The 24,603-nt window shown below is 37.7% G+C and overlaps 1 protein-coding gene across 1 annotated transcript; it reads left to right on the forward strand.

The window, feature by feature from the left end:
- The first annotated feature begins 2,318 nt into the window (after positions 1–2,318).
- LOC105866660 (disintegrin and metalloproteinase domain-containing protein 21) lies at positions 2,319–22,644 on the forward strand. The gene has a single exon (XM_076003903.1). The coding sequence runs from the start codon at positions 9,841–9,843 to the stop codon at positions 12,019–12,021; it is 2,181 nt and encodes a 726-aa protein (XP_075860018.1). The 5' UTR covers positions 2,319–9,840; the 3' UTR covers positions 12,022–22,644.
- The last annotated feature ends 1,959 nt before the right edge of the window (positions 22,645–24,603 follow it).

A 24,603-nucleotide genomic window follows, 5' to 3' on the forward strand; every position in this document is an offset into this window, starting at 1 on the left:
TTTTTATTATTTTTGAATTTATTTTTGATTCAACTAGTTTTCTTTTTCCATTTTGAGGATGTGACTATAACGTGTATAGTTTATGATCACCTAGCTTCGCCTCTGGGTGCTTAGTGGCAACAACTTTGTATGAGTTTCTTGGTTACCAAAAATCTTTGTGCAATGGCTTTCTCAGGTGGCAGTAGCAATGTACTGGGTGTATGAGCAGATTCACTGTCTCCTGTGGGGCTGGAATGGTAGAAGTTTCTTGAAGCTTATCTTCTTTGCTAGTGGTGTGTACTTTTTTTCTCTAAAATTTTTTTCATTGGATTGAACAGTTTCGCCTTCAGGCCAGTAAGAGGTACCCACAGGTAAGACCCGGCTGCAGCTGAAACAGATGCAATACCACTATGATGGGCAAAAGTATCAGCCCAGACAGAGACAGCTGGGGGAGCTGCTGGTGAAATGCACTGGGGAAATTCTTCAAGGGGGAAAGGAAGAAGCTGCCTTACGTGTACTACCAGGCTGGCAGAAAAGTAATCTGCCTCCTCATAATGTCCCTATGCTGTTGTTTCAGATATTCAGTTGACAGGCACCTCTGTCCATATGCAGGAATGCTGACATTCTATTTAGAGAGGGAGTGGGACTGCGCCCCTTGTACAAGCCTGACCCTGGAGGGCACACCTCCCATGGGGATGTAGTCACTCCAAAATGCCCCAGAAAGACCGTCCTACAGGTACACCATATCAAGCTCCTGTGTACCTAGGTGTGGGTAAGAGAGAGGAAAAGTCCCCTTCTCCAGGTCCCTTCAGGAGCACTGGGGTTGCTCCACTGCTGAGGCAGAACTACAGTCTTCCCCAGCTGAGAATTTCAATGTCACCTAGTTAATATCACCAAGGTACCTAAAGAACTATAGATGGAATTGATTGAGCTTTCAGTATGGGATACTTTAAAGTTATTATTTGATGCTAAGAAAGATCCAGTTGAAATATGGAAAAATGCAGAATACCCACACCTTCAGCAACATGCCCCCAAAACACTTTCTTGCCTTTCAACCACTTATTGCTGAGAATCTACATTCTCCTACCTAGCCCAAATCAAGATGCCCTTAAGGTCACAAATGACTGAACCTATCTAGAAGACCAACTGGAACTGTGGACCTCCAGGCTGCAACCAAATATTCAAATGCCTTCCAACAAAAAGCAGACACAATAAAGTTGTTAAAAGATTAGTTAACTTTAAAATTAACAAATAGTTTTCATTTTTTGAAATTATTAAGTGCATAGTAGTTAGATTTTTACAAAATAATGTACATTTTTAAGTATACCTCATTGAAGTTTCTTGAATGTGGCCTTATTTAATTATAGCTAAATTAATACAGCCTTCTAATATAAAAAGGTTCCCCACCTTTGGTATTGACAATATAGTTTTTACCTTTGACATTATCAGTGGTGGGAGACATTAGTGGAACAAACTAACTCAGGAGAAGGTGAGTGTACTGCATGACACATGAAGAAGATCTCCTCAGTGGAACAAGTGTGGCAAACCCCTTGGGGATTCCCAGAAGTATTTAATAGAAATTTGAAGGAATCAGAGCTTTATGAGCAACTGGAGCACATAACTAACTTTCTAGCACATAACTCATTTATTTCCCCTTCACTTATTATGTTATAGCTAGTATGTTATATATTAGTAATACAGAAGTTAAAATGTAAATACGGGGAGTACAGACCAACTGGAAGTAAACATTGATATTTTTCATGGGTCCTACTCTTGGCAAGAACAGTTGAAGCAACAAATTTTCTTCAAAGAATGTAATTGTTCATTTTTCAGATATTTTCTTTATGACTTTGGCTTTCTAGGAAAGATAAAGATGGTGGTACTGCTACAGGACTTTCTTTTGGTCTCTGTAAAATTAAGAATTTGCAATTCAAATTTGTGGCCTGCATTCTTGGTTTGTATATAACATGTATGGCTTATTTAGACATAACCCCTAAGAGAAATCCCTTAAAGGTAATGTTTTTAACATTGGATCTATATATATGGAATTTTGGGAGTATACTTTTAGAGATGGACAATTGATACCCAGATATTTTTTTAATTGAAGTATGGCTGAGATACAAAAAGCCATATATATGTAGTGTATACATCTTGATGAGTTTGGAGATAAGTATACACCTATAAAACCATCACCATATATAATTTGCTGCACTCAACTATTGCCTCTAGAAGTTTCTTCTCTCTAGTTCTTAAAAGAACATTTAAAGTAAGGTCTACACTCTTTTTTTTTTTTTTTTTTTTTTTTTTGGAGAAATGACACTTCCAGGTATAGGTCTACACTCTTAATGAAGTTTTAATTATACAATGTGGTATTGTTAGATATATGTACTATGCTGTACAGTAGATCTCTAGGACTTATTCATCTTGCTGTAATTGAAACTATGTATTCTTTGATCATCACCTACCAATTCCTCCTCCCCTACCCCTTGGTAACCATTCTAATCTCTGCATCTATGAGTTTGACAATTAAAATTCCTGATATAAGTGAAATCATGTAGTATCTGTGTCTGGCTTATTTAACTTAGTATAATATATTCCAAGTTTACTCATGTTATAACAAATAGCATGATTTATTTATTTTTTAAAGTCAAATAATATTCCATTGTATGTATATATTACATTTTTCCTATCCATTCATCTATTGATGACATTTAGATGTTAGCATGCTTTGCTATTATAATTAGTGCTGCAATGAACATGGGAGTGTAGATATCTCTTTCAGATTCTGATTGACTTCTTCTGAATATATACTCAGAAGTGGCATTGCTGGATCATATTCTATATTTTGGGTAGCTATTGTAAATTGGATTGCTTTTTCACAGCTCACTGTAACCTTGGTCTCCTGGGCTCAAGCGATCCTCCTGCCTCAGACTCCTGACTAGCTAGGACTAGAGGTGTGCACCACTGTGCTTGGCTAGTTTGTTTTTTATGGTGTTGGGGTCTTGCTATGTTGCCCAGGCTGCTCTTGAACTCCTGGCATTAAGCAATACTCTTGCCTTGGCCTCCCAAATTGCTGGGATTACAGGTGTGAGCCACCACATCCAGCCTGTATCCAATTTGTATTAATATATAGTTGAACTCAGATTATGTAGCCAGTTCCATAAATAAGAAAACATTTTTTGTAGGTTTTTTTTCTTACAGTTCTCTTATGTTTCAAGTTCCCAGGCCAGTAAGATTTGCTTAACAGAACTTTGTAACTTTCTGTTATACTGATGCATTCCCTGTTGAGTTTCTTTCCCAGAAATGGTGGATCTTCCTTGCAGTCATGAGATAACTACAAAGCCTTACACCACCTGTTTGTCTGGAGAAGACAAGATATGCAATACCCTACCACAAATCATGCCCAAGGACCCATTGAGCCTGCACATAAGGCTCAAAGAAAGACAAAATATTAACACCTAGTTCATTTTAATACTAAAATCCCTATGCTATGTGGGACTTATCCACCATTTTTTGAAAATGGGATGCATGTACTAGCATGATTTCTGACTGTGCTTTGGTGCCCTGCACTCTACCCCAAACACCTAATCATGCTCACTCCCCTCATGCATTATCCATTTCACTCTAGAAAAACTCCTGAGCCTGTTGATCAGGGAGGTGGCTTTGAGGCAGTCCATACCTTCCCCTCCCAGTAGATGTGTCTCCAGCAATAAATCCTTTCTTCCTTCACAATCCTTATTGTCTCAGTAATTGGCTTTTTGTGCAGTGAACAACATTGAACCCCCCTTGTGGGTTCATTAACAATTGTATATTTCGCCAATCACTATCCCATAAATTCTTGAGCAACCACTTTGAGCATATTCTTCTAACAAACATTGTAGTCTAATAGGAGGTGAAATTTTAAAAACATATACAAAACAGAAAATAGCAAATTTATAGGTGTTATAAAAGTTTATTGAATACGATAGCAGTAAGGGAAGTGGTAGAATATCAATATTGTCTAGAGTATTTAGGAAAGACTTGATAATAGAAGTGGAATATGATCTTACCCTAGAAAGTTACTATAATTTGGTCCAATAGTGAAAAGTGATTAGACTGTCTAGGCCAATGCAATGGCATGGGCAAAATTATGACGCAGAAGTGAGTTTACACTGTAGAAGAACATAGTCTGGAGTTGAAGAGGCTAACCAATTCCCATTATATTGAATTCAGAAATAAAATTGTATAGAAATGGTAGAGTCAGAGCACGATATACTTGAGAGGCAGTTATTTCTGTAGAAGTGAAAGATCTTTGTTGCTAAGCAGCTAAATCTAGAATTTAGTAACCTGAGAGACAAATGGGGGGTGGGGAGCTTATATTTCCCTGTGTTCTGTGTGGTCTCAACTACAAATCTTTGTTCATCGATAAAGGGTGGTACAAACCATCTAGACAGAAAAGGCCATGGAAACTACTATTTCTTTTACTGGTAGGTCATTCATTAAGTTTGGTTCTATGCATAAGTTTGTATCTAGAGTAGTCCTTTGGATAATGTGGCATTTCTTAAATTTTGTTTTGTTTTACTTTTTTAAAGATGGGAGTGACTTGAGTATGGCTAGGGAGTAGGGTAACCAATCATTCTGGGTTGGCTGGAACTGAGGAGGTTGCTGGGATGCAGGACTTTCAGCTTTAAAACCAGGACATTCACAGGCTTATCAGGATGAGTTGCTTACCCTAATTGCCAATAAGAACAGGCAAAATAGGAGAAGATGAAGATACAGTTGAGAGTAGGGAAAATCAATAGAATCAGCTCTCACGTAGGTAGAAGATAAGATCTAGAACAGAAAGTAAGGGGCTACTACCTGAATCTGGAGGGAAATCATGCTTCCACTGAGACTTGGGTGGGGAGTGAGATAGATGAGAGGTATATATGGATATGGATTCAGATAGGTTTGTAATGGTGAAAACCCTAGAAACCATTTTGCTCTTGAATTTGGTATCACTATAGATGTATTTTTTGCTGTGTTCCACAGAAAATTATCTATTTTATATTGTTACCTAGTGGGCCCACACACCCATACAGTCCCAAATTTTGGGCACCAAGTGTGCAAGAGTTGCTAAGAATCTTCTATTTTCTTAAAGAAAAAAAACTGCAGGTCATAGCCAACTAAATTAATCCCACGACTCTCTAATGGATCGGATATTAGTGACAGAGAGATGGAAGAATAGTGCATTACGGCATTAGGGTATGAGTAGGTAGGGGTCTTAAGGAATTTGAAATAGCTGCAGGGAAAGGAAGAAAGAGTTTATAAAACATGTGGAGGAGGTCTGTTATCTAATTTGAAAGTCCAATTATACTAGAGAACATGGAATTTTAATGGCACCACTTCATGATATTGATGGTAGAATGATGTTCCTTCAGGAGTTTGGTCTTTGGAGTCCTAGGAATAGAGACAAAAAAGTCTGGCTGAAAGATTCTTTGGAGTTATTTTCCTATTCTTGCCTACTCTCATGCTAAGCTCTAAGAAAAACAATAATATGACAGAAGTTCATGCAGCTCATCAGTCTTCTCCATAACACTGTATCTTTTATTAGTTCTTCCCACTTTCCATCCTCCCATCCATAACAACTCCTATTCCGTAATAAGTAGAAAACACATCAAGTGCAATACAGAGAGCAAATCTGGAAGTAGGATTTCACCCCAATTCAGAGATGTTTGTCCTTGGAAGTTTTTTCTTTTCTCTTGGGTGCTATTTGTACCTTGTGGAATATGGTGCCTACCTTACAGCACGGGAAACTGCTCAGATGGAGCCAGGCTCTATAGGCAAGTTAATGGAGTGATATTGTTCAGACTGAAACAAGTCTTCCCCATCCACCAGCATCCACATAGCAAATCTAGGACAAATAAAAAACTTAAATATTTTATATTACAAAGGAAAACAGTACTTGGTTAACTATACTGTGATTGAAAGGCAATGAAAATGAATTTTCAGCTATTGGCACTATGCATAAATCAGAAAACTCAGAGCATTAAGGAGGTGTGGATGTAATATCAAGGACAATAAAAAAGAGAAAAGTATGAGATGGGAGGGTTTAAAACATCTGCTGAATTCATGTCTCCATTCCTTAGGCTGTGGAGACAGGACATGCCATTTCAATTCTGATTGTACATTATCTTTTTAAGTCTTTCACAAGCACATTGTTTTGGATTTTTTTTCACATAGTACCATTGGTGGTCTTGTTGTAGGAGTGGAGAAATTATATGACGAGATTAATACAGTTCCCTGATCCCCACCTTCAGATTCACGTTATAAGTAGGACTTAAGGGAGTTAAAGATTTTGGCAGACAGTGATTGAAGTGTTGGCTCAAATGACATGGAATACAAAGGTGTGAGATTGAGAGAAATTGGGAGACAATGAAAGACAAAAGTATTTGGGTTTTCTTTGAGTTTGAAAAACAGGAATAGCAAGAGTAAGGGAGAGCTGGAAAGATTTAAATTGTTGGTAAATTGCTTAGGATATGAGAACTTTTTGTGTGATGACAAGGTATAAATTATGACTGTGAGTGGGTATGTTGCGGCAGTGTACAGCTAGTGTTACAGCTCTTGACCAGGGAAAGAACCAAGAGGCACACGAAGAGTTGGAGAACAGCCTTTATTCTTCCACAGCAGGCTCAGCACAGCTAGTGTTACAGCTCTCTTCCCGTCTTCCAATCTTCTCACCCTTCTGCCCCTCCCCCTTCCTTGTTCTCCTCTTTTTATACCCTTGGTAGGGTTCAAAAAGTGTCCAATCAACTACAAGCTTTAACATCCAATCAACAACAAGCTTTAACATCTAATCAAAAACAGTGGGATTCAAAAATTACCCAATTAGGATCACGCAAGCAGCGTGGCCGGAAACCAGGCTGCAGCATGTTGGCCCAGCCGATTCCAGCAAGCAGGGGCCCTGGGGCCCTGGGTGGCTCCCTGCCTGGCCTCCAACTGGCCACACACAGTGCTGGCCCTTGGAGATACGGAGCCACGGGGAGGTGGCAAGCAGATGCGTCCTGGTGCCTGACATTTTCCGCATCAGGTAAGCCCACGAATTACAATGATGATGAACTGAAGAAGTAACCTTTTAAAACCCTTCAGTTTTCAGATGGATTGTTTATACGCTGGCTAATATTAGCTAGAAGAACAGTAGAATTTTTGATGGAGAATAACTATCAGGTGCCAAAGTCTTTGAAGTTTGTGCTAGAGTGATAGGACTGGTTGACGAGAAATATAAAAAATAGTGCAGCTAGACGTTGTAGGATGAATGGTTTGGTGTTGACTTTGTGAGCTGCAGAGAACAGGAAGTCACATTCTGGACCATGTGGTACATGTGACTTCTGAGAATGGGGCTTCTGTAGAGCAAGCCTTCGGGCAAGCAGTAAATTCTGTTGAGGCTCAGATTTAATAAAGTAAATAGTTGTAGGGAGATTTGTGTCAAGAGACTGGGGATGAAGTTTGATTTGTTCTTTCTTCCTTTGTCACTAAAGGAAGACTCTAGAAGGCACAAGAGAAGGTGTATGTAGGGATGTTATAGAGGAACTTAAATAAGGATAAAGAAAGCATTGATTAGAAATGGATTCAGAGTTCAGGAGATGATTGGTGTTGGGTTTGACATCTTCATTTTTCTATCTTCTATGCAAGGCTTCTTGGATTAGCTTGATTTAGATGCTCTTCTTTTGCGTTCTTATGAGAAACTGCACCTTCATCAATATATTTATTACAATCAGGAGTGGAATCAAATTTTGAGGCCTGATGCATCTACGTGATGACAGGCCTATTTTAAGAAAAAAGAATACCAAATTACAATCGCAAACAATATATATAAAAATGAACATTTATTTAGCATAAGAAAGAAGCCACAACAAATTATCAATTTTAAAAGGTTGAAAGTACCATAAACGTCAAAAAATGTATTTCCTCATACTTAACTTCCTGGCACATTTACATGTTTTTCCTACAGTTTTTTAATTGCTGCTTCTTAATTGCCTCTCTATGACAATTACTTTGTTATAATTTCTAAGGCAAGAACTGAAAGGCATTTTCCTTTCCTTAGCATGTTTGCTAAAAATTTATTTTGTATCATTAATAGCTTAGAACAAAATTCAGCTTCACAACTTGTTATTGGTAGTGAGATGAATAATGACATATATTATTACCAAATTTTAGAAAAGCTTTATCAGATCCTTTATATATTAATTGTAATATTTCACTGCATTTCAAATTTTTTGTTTATAGTGAACTAATTTTGAAAACTCTCAATTTGGTGACTTTTATAAAGTGCATTGCTGGGCCTCTTCCAGGCTCATGGAAGTCTGTACAATGAGGCTCCATGAAACATAAACTTTATTAGGCTCAGACTAATCTGGTTTGGATCATATATTATAATCGTCTGTTTACTTGTCTGTTTTTACACAGGTTTCGTGTTTCTTAGACTCATTTTTGTCAGTCATTTGAGACTATGATGAAATCTATGAGTTGTCCCCTCAGCAAAAGAAAAGGACACATAATTTACTCAATTTACAAAATATTGAATACAGTGTTATAGGCCCCCTAAAGTTTATTCTTGCTCCTGCCACAAATTTCTGCATGAATAGATAATTCATTTAATGATGTGTGGTTTTTTTCATAGTATCTAGTAAATGTCCTGTACTTTATATGCACCAAATACATAAATGCTTGCTTAATGAATAAGGGAAGAAATAGATGAATGTTGCCAGCCAGACTGTATGCCAGGTGCAGAAATTCTCCACTTTCAAAAACTGTTGGTAAATATATTTGAGCAAACATTGGGACTGTCCCTAGTTATGCTAAAATACCAGGTACTCGGATGCCTTTGCCCTAACAAGATGGAGTTCCTTTTTGCAAGGCCTTTAAACTACATAGATTCTCATTTTCTCTTCTGAAGGCATTTCCTTTTGTTTTTGGGATTCTCCTGCCAGTAACTAGGTAGAACAACATTGTTCTCCCCATACAGACCCTTAGAGGATGTCAGTTTTTATGAATGTTTTTCCTCTTATAAAAATTATAATCAAATAAGAATACATTTTAAGTAGCATTCATTTATGAGCCAAGGCAGTTCTCCACCACTCCTCCCTTTTTCTATTTTTCACTGTACACAGAGATATACTTGGCACTATAGAAGATACTATTATAAAATGAGTGAAAATCATTAACCCTGTGGTAAGGATTTTGTAGTCTAGTAGTGTTATGAGTGAAGGAGAATCCAATGAGATAGTAAATCATTTTGAGATAAATAAAAACTAAAGTAAACCATAAGACTGATGCAAATTGATATAAGAATTGTGATTATTTTTGATGTCTCCAGTTTTGATAGTCAAAGGAGAGACTATCAATAGTTATTGCAAAGGAAACAGGCATAAACCAATACTGTCTTGCACAAATTGAGATATATAGTCACCCTACTATTAAGTCTCTTTACTTTTGCTTTAACTTCTTATTATGGACATTTTCATACCACCTGTAAAATTGAATAATTATATAAATACCTCTCTTCTGCTTCAACAATTATCAACACATAGCCAATATTGTTTTATCTATACCCTTTAACTCACCAACCCCATTTATTAAAACAAGTAAGTCCAAAGTAGTTTCTTGCACATCAATCAGTTTTTTGTCTCTCCATGCTTTTTCTTTCCCAACTTTCTTACCCAATCCTATCACTATCCCTACCTGCCTTTTTATTTTTATTTTCAGCATTGTGGTTCTGATGATCCAACTCTGCCAGGACACAGATCTATAAAGGTCAGCCCTGCACCCTGAGCAGCTCAGGAGGAGCCAGACCAGCAGTTCCTCACACTCTGCACTCTTCTGTTCTGGACAGATAGTGCCATAATGGTGGCTATGGAGGCTGGAGCATCCATGAGAGTCACTCTACTGCTGCTCTGGCTTGGGGTGTCTCTGTACCCACCTGGCCTTTCCCAGGCTGGGCCCTCGCAACGCCTCAGCTCCCCAGAAGTAGTGATTCCCTCGAAGGTAACCAGCAGAGGCAGAGGTGCAAATGCTCCGGGATGGCTCTCCTATAGCCTGCTGTTTGGGGGCCAGAGACATATTGTCCACATGAGGGTCAAGAAGCTCTTGATTTCCAGACATTTCCCAGTGTTCACCTACACAGAGCAGCATGCCCTCCTGGAGGATCAGCCCTTTGTCCCTGATGACTGTTACTATCATGGCTACGTGGAGGGAGCCCCTGGGTCTCTGGTTGTTTTCAGTACCTGTTTTGGGGGCTTTCAAGGGGTATTACAAATAAATGACCTCACTTACGAAATTGAACCCGTGAGGCACTCTACCACATTTGAACACCTTGTTTATAAGATAAACACTAATGAGACACAATTCTTACCCATGAGATGTGGCTTAAAAGCAAAGGAAATAGCATACCAACACTTGGAATTGGAAGAGGTTGAGAACTCAGCTCTGAAACAAAATTCTACTGATAACTGGTGGACCCATGCATGGTTTCTGGAACTAGTTGTGGTGGTAAACCATGATTTCTTCATTTACTTCCAAAGCAACTTCTCAAATGTGCAAGAGGATGTATTTCTTGTTATCAACATAGTGGATTCCATGTATCAGCAGTTGGGTACTTATGTAATTTTGGTTGGGATTGAAATTTGGAATCAAGGAAATGTTTTTCCAATAATAAGTATAGAACAGGTTCTAGAAGATTTCTCTCACTGGAAACAAATCAGTCTTTCCCAGATACAGCATGATGCTGCACATATTTTCATTAAAAATCCTCTTATAAATACACTTGGTATAGCCTATGTTGCAGGAATATGTCGTCCTCCTATTGATTGTGGAGTTGATAATTTCCTAGGAGACACCTGGTATCTTTTTGCCAACACTGTGACCCATGAGTTAGGTCACACTTTGGGTATGCAGCATGATGAGAAGTTCTGTTTTTGTGGGGGAAAAGGTTGCATCATGAGTGATTTCAGAGTGCCAGCAGAGAGATTCACCAATTGCAGTTATGCTGATTTTATGAAGACCACTTTAAACCAGGGATCATGCCTGCATAATTTTCCAAGACCAGAGGAAGTCTTTACACTGAAGCGCTGTGGGAACGGCATGGTTGAAAGAGAAGAGGAGTGTGACTGTGGATCTGTACAGCAGTGTGAACAAGATCCCTGTTGTCTGCTGAACTGCACTCTGAGGCCTGGTGCTGCTTGTGCTTTTGGGCTTTGTTGTAAAGACTGCAAATTCATGCCATCAGGGGAACTCTGTAGGCAACAGGTCAATGAATGTGACCTTCCAGAGTGGTGCAATGGGACATCCCATCAATGTCCAGAAGATAGATATGTGCAGGACGGGATCCCCTGTAGTGACAGTGCCTACTGCTATCAAAAGAGATGTAATAACCATGACCAACAGTGCAGGGAGATTTTTGGTAAAGGTGCAAAGAGTGCACCTTGGAATTGCTATAAAGAAATCAACTCCCAGGGAAACCGTTTTGGTCACTGTGGTATAAATGGCACAGCATACCTAAAATGTAATACCTCTGATATCTTTTGTGGGAGAGTTCAGTGTGAGAATGTGGGAGTCATTCCTTCTCTCCAAGATCATTCTGCTTTGCAGCACACTCACATCAATGGTGTCACCTGCTGGGGTATTGGCCATCATTTAGGGATGGACATACCTGACATTGGTGAAGTTAAAGATGGCACTGCATGTGGCCCAGGAAAGATCTGCATCCATAAGAAGTGTGTCAGTCTGTCTGTCCTGTCACAAGTCTGCCTTCCTGAGACCTGCAATATGAAGGGGATCTGCAATAACAAACATCACTGCCACTGTGGCTATGGGTGGTCCCCACCCTACTGTCTGCTCAGAGGCTACGGAGGTAGTGTTGACAGTGGCCCAGCATCTGGAAAAGGAAGAGTTTTCTTGCCACTAATTGTGATTCCTTCTTTGGTTGTTTTAACTTTTCTGGGTACTGTTGGGCTTGTTATATATCTTCGACAATATTCTGGTCCCCAGGAGACTAAGGTTCACTCATCAGGTCTAAAAAATCTCTAATTTACTATCCCATGCATTATTGAGTTTTGGTCTTTTAGCGGTAGAAATGTTAGTACATGTCTGAATCTGAGCACAGTTCTGACTGTTTACCGAAAGATTCAGGGATCTTCCCTTCTATCAGTATTAGAAATATTGTCATTAAGTACAAGTAATTCCTAACATGTTCCTAGCTACTGTTCATTGGTTTAATGCAGCAAATAAAGTACCATCTTGCCCTTTCTTTAGTTGTTTTGTGTTTCTTATGCATAGGTACGACTTACTAGAAAGGCAGGAGACAGATATCAGGGTATCTAGGAGTAAGTCTTGCCTCTTGACTGCCATTTAGCAATTTGGAAAATTACTTCAATTTTCTGAGATTCCACTTCAAAATCTGAAACAGGGGATGATAATAATGTTTGCCCCACTCAATTCCTTGGGCTTATGTGGTAACCAAAAGAGAAGGAAGTGAATTTTTAAGTATAAACACATTGTTTGTTTAATATTAATAAAAACTCCCAATCTTGTTCCCTGTGTGCTTCCTAGCGAAGCTTGTCTTTTTTCTTTGTCTTTCTTGCTTACTTATTTATTTAATTAATTTATTTAGAGTCAGGATCTCACTCTGCTACCCAGTATGGAGTACAGTAGCAAGATCATAACTCATTGAAACCTCAAACTCCTGGATTCAAGTGAACCTCCTACTTGGGCCTACCAAAATGTTGGGATTACAGGTGTGAGCCACCAAGCCAGGCTCTATTCTCTTTGTATGTACATATGTATGTATTTATTTATTTCAATAGATTTAGGGGGTACAAATGGTTTTTTGTTAATATGGATAAATTGTATAATGGTGAAGTCAGGCTTTTGTTGTACCTATCATTCAAATAATGTACATTTTACCGAATAGGTCAATTTTCATACCTCACCCCGCTCATACCCTCTCCCTTTCCGAGTATCCAGTGTCTATTTATACCACTATGAATGCTCATGCATACCCATTACTTAGCTCCCACTTATAAGTGAGAACAAGTATTTATTTTTCTATTCCTGAGATACTTCTTTTATGATAATGGCCTCCAATTCCATCCAAGTTGTTCCAAAGACATTGTTTCATTCTTTTTTATGGCTGAATATTATTCCACAGTGTGTGTGTGTGTGTGTGTGTGTGTGTGTGTGTGTATCACATTTTCCTTTATCCACTCATTTGTTGATAGGCACTTAGGTTGATTCCATATCTTTGCAACTGTGAATTGTGCTGTAATAAACATGAGTGCAGATGTCTTTTTACGTAATGACTTCTTTTCCTTTGGGTAGATATTCAGTAGTGGGATTACTGGATCAAATGGTAGGTCTACTTTGAGAAATCTCCATGCCATTTTCAAGAGAGGTTGTACTAAATTACATTCCCATCAGCAGTGTATGAGTGTTCCCTTTTCACCACATCTACACTAACATCTATTGATTCTCAATTTTTTAATAATGACCATTCTGATGGGGTAAGGTGGTATCTCATTGTGGTTTTCATTTATATTTCCCTGATGATTAGTGAGTTGAGCATTTGTATATCTTCTTTTGGAGTCAGATGTACTACCATTGCATGACAAGGTCTATATAACTTCTTTTGAAAAGTGTCTGTTCATGTCATTTGCCCACTTTTTAACAGGGTTGCTTGTTTTTATCTTGCTGATTTATGTTCCTTGTAGAATCTGGATATTAGTTCTTTGCTTGGATGTATAGTTTGCAAATATTATCTCTCATTCTATCAGTTGTCTGTTTACTCTGTTGATTATTTCTTTTGCTGTGCAGAAACTTTTTAGTTTAATTAAGTCCTATTTGTCTATTTTTGGTTTTGTTGTATTTGCTTTAGAGGTCTTTGTTATAAATTCTTTTCCTAAATCAATGTCAGAAGAGTTTTTCCTAGGTTTTTTTTTTAATTTTAATTTTTTATTTCAGAGTATTATGGGGGTACAAATGCTTTGGTTGCATCATTGTGCAAATTGCCTTTGCACTGCCCGACAAGCATGCCCATCTCCCAGACAGCGCACACCCATCTGGTGGATTTACCCATCCTCTCCTCCCTCCTTCCATCTGCCCAACACCTTATGAATGTTACTTCCCATATGTGCACATTAGTGTAGATCAATTAGTACCCATTTAATGGTGACTATATGTGGTGTTTATTTTTCCATTCTTGTGATACTTCACTTAGAAGAATGGGCTCCAGCTCCATCCAAGATAAATATAATAGGTAGTTCATCATTTTTTTTATGGCTGAGTAGTACTCCATGGTATACATATACTACATTTTGTTAATCCACTTAGGTATTGATGGGCACTTGTGTTTGTGTTGTTTCCACATTTTTTTTTTTTTTGAGACAGTCTCACTTTGTTGTCCAGGCTAGAGTGAGTGTTGTGGCGTCAGCCTAGCTCACAGCAACCTCAAACTTCTGGGCTCAAGCAATCCTGCTGCCTCAGCCTCACGAGTAGCTGGGATTACAGGCATGTGCCATCGTGCCCGGCTACTTTTTTCTATGTATATTAGTTAGCCAATTTATTACTTTATATTTATAGTAGAGACGGGGTCTCACTCTTGCTCAGGCTGGTTTCAAACTCCTGACCTTGAGCAATCCACCCGCCTTGGCTTCCCAGAGTGCTAGGATTACAGGCGTGAGCCACTGCACCCGGCCTGTTTCCACATCTTTGCAATTGTGAATTGTGCTGCTATAAACATTGGAGTGCAGATGTCTTTTTTACTGACTCATCATACAGAGTGTGGTCGATTTTCCTAGGTTTTCTTTTAAAATTTTTATGGTTTCAGCTCTTCCATTTCAGTCTTCAATCCATCTTGAGTTAAGTTTTGTGTATGGTGAGAGATAAGGATCCAGTTTTATTCTTCTGCACATGGCTCTTCATTTTTTCCAGCACCACTTATTGAATGGTGCACCATCTCCCCAGTGTATGTTTATGTCTGCTTTATCGAAGATCAGTTAGTTGTATGTGTATGGTTTTATTTCTGGGTTTTCTATTCGGTTCCATTGATCTATGTGTCTACTTTTACCATGTTATTTTGATTACTATAGCCTTGAAGTATAATTTGAAGTCAGGTAATGTGATGCCTCCAGATTTAATCTCTGCTTAGGATTGCTTTGGCTATTTGGGCTCTTTTTTTATTCTATATGAAATTTAGAATTGTTTTTTCTAATTCTGTGAAAAATAATACTGGTATTTTGATGGGAATTGCATTGATCTATAAATCACTTTAGTTGGTATGGACATTTTAACAATATTGATTCTTTTAATTCATGAGTATGGGGTGTTTTTCCATTTGTTTGTGTCATCTGGATTTCTTTCAGTAATGTTTTATAGTTCTTTCTGTAGAGATTTTCACATCCTTGGTTAAATATATTCATAGGTATTTTATTTTCTTTATAGCTATTGTAAATGGTATTGAGATCTTGATTTGATTCTCAGCTTGGCTATTATTAGCATATACAAATACTATTGATTTGTGTATGTTAATTTTTTAACCTAAGGCTTTACTGAATTTATCAATTCAAGTAGTCTTTTGGAGGAGTCTAGGGTTTTCTAAGTATAAGATTATATCATCAGCACACAGGGATAGTTTCAGCCCCTCCATCCTGATTTAGATGCCCTTTATTTCTTTCTGTTTCCTGATTGCTCTGGCTAGGCCTACCAGTACTATGTTGAATAAGAGTAGTGAATGTAGGCATCCTTGTCTTGTTCCAGTTCTTAGGAGGAATGCCTTCAACTTTTCCCCATTCAGTATGATGTTGGCTGTGGGTTTGTCACATATGGATTTTATTATTTTGAGGTATCTTCCTTCTATGCTGAGAATTTTGAGGGTTTTCATCATGAAGTGATCCTGAATTTTATTAAATGCTTTTTGTACAATAATTTAGACAATCATATGGTTTTTGTTTTTAATTCTGTTTGTAAGGTGAATCACAGTTGTTGATGTGTATATGTAGAACCATCCTTGTATCCCTGGGATGAAACACACTTGATTGTGGTGAAAGTTATCTTTTTTATGTGCTTTTGGATTGGTTTTCTAGTATTTTCTTGAGGATTTCTGCATCTGTCTATGTTCATCATGGATACTGTTTTGTGTGTTTGTTGTTGTATGTTTTCCTGGCATTGGTATTAGGGTGATACTGGCTTTGTGGAATGAGTTAGGAAGGATTTACTCTTCTTCAATCTTTGGAACAGTTTCAGTCAGACAGGTAGCAGTTTTTCTTTGTAGGTCTGGTAGAATTTTGTTGTGAATCCATCTTGTCCTGGGCTTTTTCAATTGTTGTTGAGAAATTTTGTTATTACTGATTCAATCACATTTCTTGTTATTGGTCTGTTCAGGATTTCTAATTCTTCCTCATTCAAGCTAGGGAGGTTGTGTGTTTCCAAAAATCTATGCATTTTCTCTAGATTTTCTAGTTTTTGTACATAGAGTACAACACAACATAGTAGTGTTGGATGATCTTTTGTATTTCTGTGGTATCAGTCGTAATGTCTCCTTTTTCATTTCTGATTGACCTTATTTAAATCCGTTCTCTTCTTTTCTTAGTTAATCTAGCTAGTGGTCTATCGATTTTGTTTATTTTTTCACAGAACCAAGTTTTCATTTCATTGATCCTTTGTTTTGTTGGGTTTTTGTTCATTTCAAATTCATTTCATTCTGCTCTGGTCTTTTTTATTGCCTATCTTCTGCTAGTTTTAGGCTTGGTTTGTTCTTGCTTATCTAGGTCCTAGAGGTGTGATGTTAGGTCATTAATTTGTGCTCTTTCTTTCTTTTTGATGTAGCATCTAGTCTCTTTGTCTTAATTTGTCAGTTTGGGTATCTTTTTGGAGCTTGCTTTGATTCTAAAATATAAACTCCATGAGGGCAGGTTTTTAAAATCTGTTTTGCTCACTGTCATAGCCCTAATACTTGCCACAGTGCCTAATACATCATAAATGTTTGAAGGAAGTAATAATGGGTACTTGAATGAAGTGTTAAATGCATGATATTAACTAGGAAAATTAAAAATAATACTTTGCCATCTTGATGATGTCATTCTGATCCTATTTATTTTAAGACTATTGGGTCTCTTGCTAAAAATTAAACTTTGAATATTTAAAATAAATGTATTTAAAATGTTGTTGTTTGTACCTGGTGTACTTTGTTGGTCTTTGTGTCCCCAATTTGTCTTCTCCTCACTCTATTCTCAGTGGTTTTGGAAAGCCTATCTCTTAAAAATACAGATATAATCAGGTATCCTTTGTATTATCCAGGTAACTTAGAATGGCACCTTGTAAATTGAGCCAAATTACCTTTTGGATATCATTTTCCATTATTCTCTGCCAACTTGGCATCCTTTAACTATTTTCTGTTTAAAAATTTTTTGACTGTGTTATTCTCTTGTACATTTATACATGCAATTTTTATCTCCCAAGTACTGTTTACCAACCTCTCCCAATTCCTTAAAATAGAAAACTCCTATTTTTCTCTCAATAGAGGTTAAATGATATATCTTTGAAAAGACATTTCTTATAAAATATTAGATGAGGCCAGGCACAGTGACTTTTGCCTGCAATCCCAGTACTTGGAGAGGCCAAGACAAGAGGATTGCTTGAGGCCAGGAGTTTGAGACCAGCCTGGACAACATAGCAAAGGCCCTGTCTCTACAAAATTTTTCTTTAAAAAATTAGCTGGGCATGACGGCATACACCTGTAGTACCAGCTACTTGGAAGACTGAGGCAGGAGGATTGCTTGAGCACAGGAATTTGAAGTTATAGTGAGCAGTTACAGTGAGCTGTGATTGCACCACTGCATTCCAGCCTAGGCAATAGAGTGAGACCTTGTTCTCCACCATCATCTTAGTTGCCCCACTTGTGTGCTCCTGTCACTTGTGATCACCCCTGTATGGTTTGATGCACTCTAGGAATAGATGAGGAGAGGGTCTAATAATGTGCCAGTCAGGAACAAAAAGGAAAAAAGGGCATCTGGTGGAGCCATAGAAATAGGAAAGAGTGAATCAAGAATATGATATAATTAAACCTGGCTATCAGAGAAAGATTCACATGTTGTCCATATGAAAACAAATGATAGCTGCCTCAATTTATTAAGTCTAGTTTGAAATTTTTTATTGTAAAAAGTATTTGAAGTTGATTACAGTAAAATTTATCAATCTAATATTCTTGCCGAGTTTTGTATTTCTGCATTGATAACTTTGAAATGATTGAATTTTTTCTGGGATAATATTGGCTTCAGCTTTTATGCTTAAATCTGGAATTTATTTTGCTATAAGGAATTACATAGGAATCCAATTTATATACTTTTTCAAGTAGGTAGCCAGTTGTCCTGATACACTTTATTGAATAAGTCCCTTTGAACTGCTTTACTGGTTGAGATTCTGTATTATATTTCAAAGTTAATCTGTTTGAGTCACATTATTTTACTTATCATTTGTAAATTCTCACAAGAAGCATCAGATTTTATAATATTCTAATTTTAAGAAGAGCTGTATAGTTTTTGTATAGTAACTATAACTGTATAGTTATATTGGTTGAGTTAATTAGGACCAGATCAGTCAATTGTATCAAGGCTCATGATTAGAATTATACCATTTATAACATATAACAGATAGTGTAATTAGAATTACACTATAACAAGTATGTAATCATATCTACTATTTTTATTTGTGTTCCCCAAAAAGCAGATGCAGAAACAAGGATTTAGGTGGAGTTAGTTTATTTGGGAAGCACATAAAAAGGGCAGGTTACTGAGCAGGTTTCTTCTGTGGGCTTCTGGGGTCATCCCTGTGGATTTTCTGAGGAGTCCTGTGAAACGCAATTTGAAATATTTTCCCGTGGTTGAAGAGTAAGCTGTCAGGAAGAGAAGACCTGAGATACAAGCACTTGAAGTGGAAAACTGTCAAAGAATGGAAATTGTCTACTGTGGCTGCAAGTGAACTAAGGTGTGGGACAAGGGGATGTAGGGTTGGCCATCAGCATCTATTGCACCCAACTTCCCTGGGGGAAAAAATGCTGAGGCAAGGACTAAATTCAAATGCTTTGTTTGGGAAATGCAATCCTAGGGAAGTCAGAGTAAAAGTAAAGGTATTTGGCATTGGAAAGTGTGGTACAATAGATGCTGGTGGTGTCTGCCTGTATCTCTTAGTCTGAACCTTGAGATTATCTGTAGTACTGTTGACAATTCCTATACACACTAATGGCTTTCTACTTTTTAAGAGTATACTTGGGTCGTTCATAAAGCATGCTGGAGGCAAGAGGGGGTTAATGCATCTGGAAACAACTCTCAACCAATGAGAGTTGTTTTATGAATGAACATTACAACTTCCCTAATCCTCATGGGACAACTCTGAGGTATTGGATACTGTCTCTCAGACAGTCCATAGTATAATTGTGTCCTAGTTGCTCACATGGTCATTCACTCATTAATGAATGCTTGATTACCTTTTATCCTTTTCCTGTCTCAGTTTCCTCCTCCTTCACCAGGCACTCCAATCTTGGAATTATGTCCCAAATAAATTACTCACACTCAAACCCATGTCTCAGGGTCTGTTTAGGCCGTTGGTAACAGAAGTGTTCCTTAAAAGGCAGACCCATAGGAAGCAAGGGTCTAAAATTGGATTAGTTACTTGTCAGATAGCAACTAGGACTCATAGTTGCAGCAAGTAGGCTTGTAACAACCAGTGTGCAGTAGCATTATAAACTAAGACTCTCCTTTGTGGTATATTAGGATAAGGTACAGATGGAAGTGGTGCCCTAGCTTATATAATAACTCTGGTACATGAATTAGAGATATGAGAAATATGATGTTAGTTAATGGTGAAGAAAATATCCAGCAAGAGAGAATGATAGGTTCATGTCAGATAACTATCAACTTGGGGCATGGTGTGAAAGTCATAAGATCTCTATGACAGTGTTTAAAGAGAACCTCACCCTACAGCCAGAGGGAAAACTCTGCTGAATACAATACCCCAAATTTGCCATAAATGTGAAGAATTATAAAGATTGTTAAATTTAGATTTCTGGTATGTTTCCTAGGTAAAAATTTCTGTTAGGGCAGAAGTGTTACCCTGAGACTTTGGATGGGGACATTTGAGTGGATGCATTAGAAAACTTGAATCCTGAAATTCTCATGAATACTCTGGAGCAGTGGAATTTATTCCCTACCCCTTGTTAGAAGTGAGAAACCTTTTATTTCCTGGAGACCAGGCTTTGCAAAGATTATGTTTGTCCTCCTAAAGACCTGTTTTTGCCTCCTCTCATTGCATCTAGACCAATAAGTAGTATCAGTTTGCTGAATGACCCAAGTGAGGCTATACAGTTGTTAGTATAAGAGGAACTGGATAATTGATCCAAAGAGCTTTGGGATCTGGCTAAAGTATATCAGCAGGAGCAAGGAGAGCATATATAGAAATGGATCCTGAGGATACTGGATCAGGAGAAATAGACTATAAGATTATATGGGGGAAGGATTTTAATGAGGGGCTGCTCAGTATTTAAAATTCTTGCAAAGATGCTCAGAGTTTATCCTAATGTCCTTCTGGAATTACTTCATCTCTGAGGTTTGGAGATGTTGATGGACTACAATAATTGAGGTGGAGATGCTAGAACTATTTTGGCAGAAAAGTGATATTCAGGGAGGAGGGCATTTTAGAATGGATTTATTACAAAAGACTGGAGAATCCACTATGAACTGTTTCTCTGGAGGTCCTAAAGGACACTATCTTAAGCAGTAAGAAATGCACTAGTGAAAGGAGTACAGGCATATTGGGAGCCTTGATAGTGGTTGTCTTTGTAGGCCAGAGTTTATAGCAGAACATCGTTCTATAGAACTAAGTTCCCAAGTGTAAGTGAAGTTGATGAGATTCCAAAATAGTAGAAAGAAAGTGGGAGCCCTTAACGATCAGATACAAGGTACACATAGCTACTGTAATGGGCAGTAAAGTGGAAGGCAAACACTAGACTCTGGCCTAAATGTATTTGGCAGCCATGTCTTAATAGGGATAAGATAGATGGGCAAACAACAAAGATATTTTTTGCCTTATATAAGCAAAAAGATCAAAAGCTGATGGTTAGTAGACTGATACCAACTTCTACAATGGGTATCTCTTATCTATTTTTCAGACTTGTGTCAAATCAATCACTGACCTATTCAATTGAAGGAAAGACCAGATACCTTTTAGAAAGGACCCTTCAATGCTTCCAAAAATATATGCAATAAAAATTCCCTTAACTTGTTTCCCAAAGAGGACCTTATTCCCCAAGAGGAGTTGCTCCTTAAATGGACATTTACCAGAGTAAATGTAGGCATGAAAAACCAGTATCCTACAGCTATCCAGTATCCTACAGCTAATATTACACTTAATGGTAAATGACTGAACAAAAAATATATATGATTGGGAATAAGACAAGGTTCTCTGCTCTCACCACTCCTATTTATTATTATACCTGAAGGTCTTAGCCATGCAATAGGCCAAGAAAAAAGAAATAAATAAAAACACACAGATAAGAATGAAAAAAATAAAACTTTTATTGGTGAAGGTATGACTATGTGTTTTTTCTTTTTAAGAGACAGGGTCTCACGTTGTCACTCAGGCTTTCATGGAGTGCAATCATAGCTCACTGTAACCTTGAACTCCTAGGCTCAAGTGATCCTCCTGCCTCAGCTTCTCAAGTAGCTAGGACTATAGGTGCATACCACCCTGCCCAGCTAACTTAATTTTTTAAATATTTTGTGGAGACAAGGTCTCTACAAAGGCTGCCCAGATCTTTACAAAGGTCTCCATAAGGTTGCCCAGGCTGGTCTTCAACTCCAGGCCTCAAGTGATCCTCCCAACTTGGCCTCCCAAAGCACTGGAATTACAGACATGAGCCACCACACCCAGTCTGATGTGTATTTTGAATTTAAAAAATAAAGTACCAAAAACTATATAGAACTAATGAGTGAATTTAACAATGCCCCATGATGCAAAGTCAATATGAAAAATATATTTTTATATAGAGTGAATATTTGGAAAAAATATTAAAACAATATAATAAATGAATTTAGTAAAGTCTCAGGATACAAAATCAATACACAGAAATCAGAGGCATTAGTATATGCCAACAACAATCCAATTGAGAACCAAATTAAACATTCAAATACCCTTCACAATAGCAACAAAGAAATTAAAGTACCTAGGAATATACTTAACCAAGGAGGTAAAAGACCACTACAGGGAGAACTATGAAACACTGAGGAAGGAAATAGCAGAGGATGTAAACAGATGGAATTCCATTCCATGCTCATGGATCGGCAGACTCAACATCATTAAAATGTCTATACTACCCAAACTGATCTACAGATTCAATGCAATACCTATTAAAATCCCATCAGCATTCTTCACAGATATAGAAAAAATAATTTTACGCTTCGTATGGAACCAAAGAAGACCCCGAATATCAAGAGAAACAAAAACAAAATGGGAGGCATTAAAATGCCAGATATCAAACTATACTACAAAGCTGTAGTAATTAAAACAATCTAGTATTGGCACAAAAATAGGAATATTGACCAGTGGAACAGATGTGAGAATCCTGATATAAAACCATCCTCATATAGCCATCTAATCTTTGACAAAGCAGACAAAAACATACGCTGGGGAAAAGAATCCCTTTTCAATAAATGGTGCTGGGAAAACTGGATAGCCACCTGTAGAAGGCTAAAACAGGACCCACACCTTTCACCTCTCACAAAAATCAACTCACGCTGGATAACAGACTTAAACCTAAGGTATGAAACTATTAGAATTCTAGAGGAAAAAGTTGGAAACACTCTCCTAGACATCGGCCTAGGCAAAGAGTTTATGAAGAAGTCCCCAAAGGCAATCACAGCAGCCACAAAAATAAATAAATGGGACATGATCAAACTACAAAGCTTCTGCACAGCCAAAGAAATAGTCATGAAGGTAAACAGACAACCTACAGAATGGGAGAAAATTTTTGCATCCTATGCATCCGATAAGGGACTGATAACTAGAATATACTTAGAACTCATGAAAATCAGCAAGAAAAAATCAAATAACCCTATTAAAAAGTGGGCAAAGGACTTGAACAGAAACTTTTCTAAAGAAGACAGAAGAATGGCCAACAAACATATGAAAAAGTGCTCATCATCTCTAATCATCAGGGAAATGCAAATCAAAACCACAATGAGATATCACTTAACCCCAGTGAGAATGGCCTTTATCAAACAGTCTCCAAATAACAAATGCTGGCGTGGATGCGGAGAGAGAGGACCAATCCTACACTGCTGGTGGGACTGCAAACTAGTTCAACCTCTGTGGAAAGCAATATGGAGATACCTTAAAGCGATACGAGTGAATCTACCATTTGATGCAGCAATCCCATTGCTGGGCATCTACCCAAAAGATCCAATGACACTCTACAAAAAAGACACCTGCACTCGAATGTTTATAGCAGCACAATTCATAATTGCAAGGCTGTGGAAACAGCCCAAGTGCCCATGAATCCAAGAATGGATTAATAAAATGTGGTATATGTATACCATGGAGTACTATTCAGCTCTAAGAAACAATGGTGATATAGCACAACTTATATTTTCCTGGTTAGAGATGGAACCCATACTACTAAGTGAAGTATCCCAAGAATGGAAAAAGAAGCACCACATATATTCACCAGCAAACTGGTATTAACTGAGTAGCACCTAAGTGGACACATAGGTACTACAGTAATAGGGTGTTGGGCAGGGGGGAGGGGGGAGAGGGGCGGGTATATACATACATAATGAGTGAGATGTGCACCATCTGGGGGATGGTCATGCTGGAAACTCAGACTTGTGGGAGGAGAAGGGGAAAGGGCATTTATTGAAACCTTAAAATCTGTACCCCCATAATATACTGAAAGAAAAAAAAAAAGAAAAAAAAAAGCTGCTTGGAAAAAATAATATTGGTTAAAGTAGAATCAAAATTTCAAGTACTTAGGGATAAATTTACCAAATATATACAAGACTTGTGCAATTAAAATTATAAAACATTGTTGAGAGAATTTTTAAAAGACCAGAATATGGCGCATGCCTGTAGTCCCAGCTACCCGGGAGGCTGAGGCAGAAGGATCACTGGAGCCCAGGAGTTTGAGGTTGCTGTGAGCTAGGCTGACGCCACGGCACTCACTCTAGCCTGGGCAACAAAGTGAGACTCTGTCTCAAAAAAAAAAAAAAAAGACCAGAATAAATTCTTGTTTATTGTTAGCATGTCAATTCTTCTTGAACTGATTTACAGATTCCATGCCACAACAATATAAATCCCAGAAGATTTCTATGTAGAAATTGACAAACATATTTTAAAATTTATATGAAAATTCAAGTTTCCATATTTAGAATGTAATATCTAGATTAGCTCAAATATAAATAATCTAGATTAGCCAAAACAATTTTCAAAGGAAGTATACCATTACCCTTCAGATTTCCTTGTGCCCTTAATCAATCAGTCCTGCATCCCCTACCTTATGTCTATTGCTATGATTTCTATCATTAAAGAATATTGACTATTCTAGAATTTCATGTGAATTCAAATAGTATG

The sequence above is a fragment of the Microcebus murinus genome, chromosome 6 (assembly GCF_040939455.1).
Source record: "Microcebus murinus isolate Inina chromosome 6, M.murinus_Inina_mat1.0, whole genome shotgun sequence".
Taxonomy (NCBI): domain Eukaryota; kingdom Metazoa; phylum Chordata; class Mammalia; order Primates; family Cheirogaleidae; genus Microcebus; species Microcebus murinus.

Excerpts from the sequence above, each read along its gene's own strand:
- LOC105866660 (XM_076003903.1), top strand. The coding sequence starts at position 9,841 with ATGGTGGCTATGGAGGCTGGAGCATCCATGAGAGTCACTCTACTGCTG.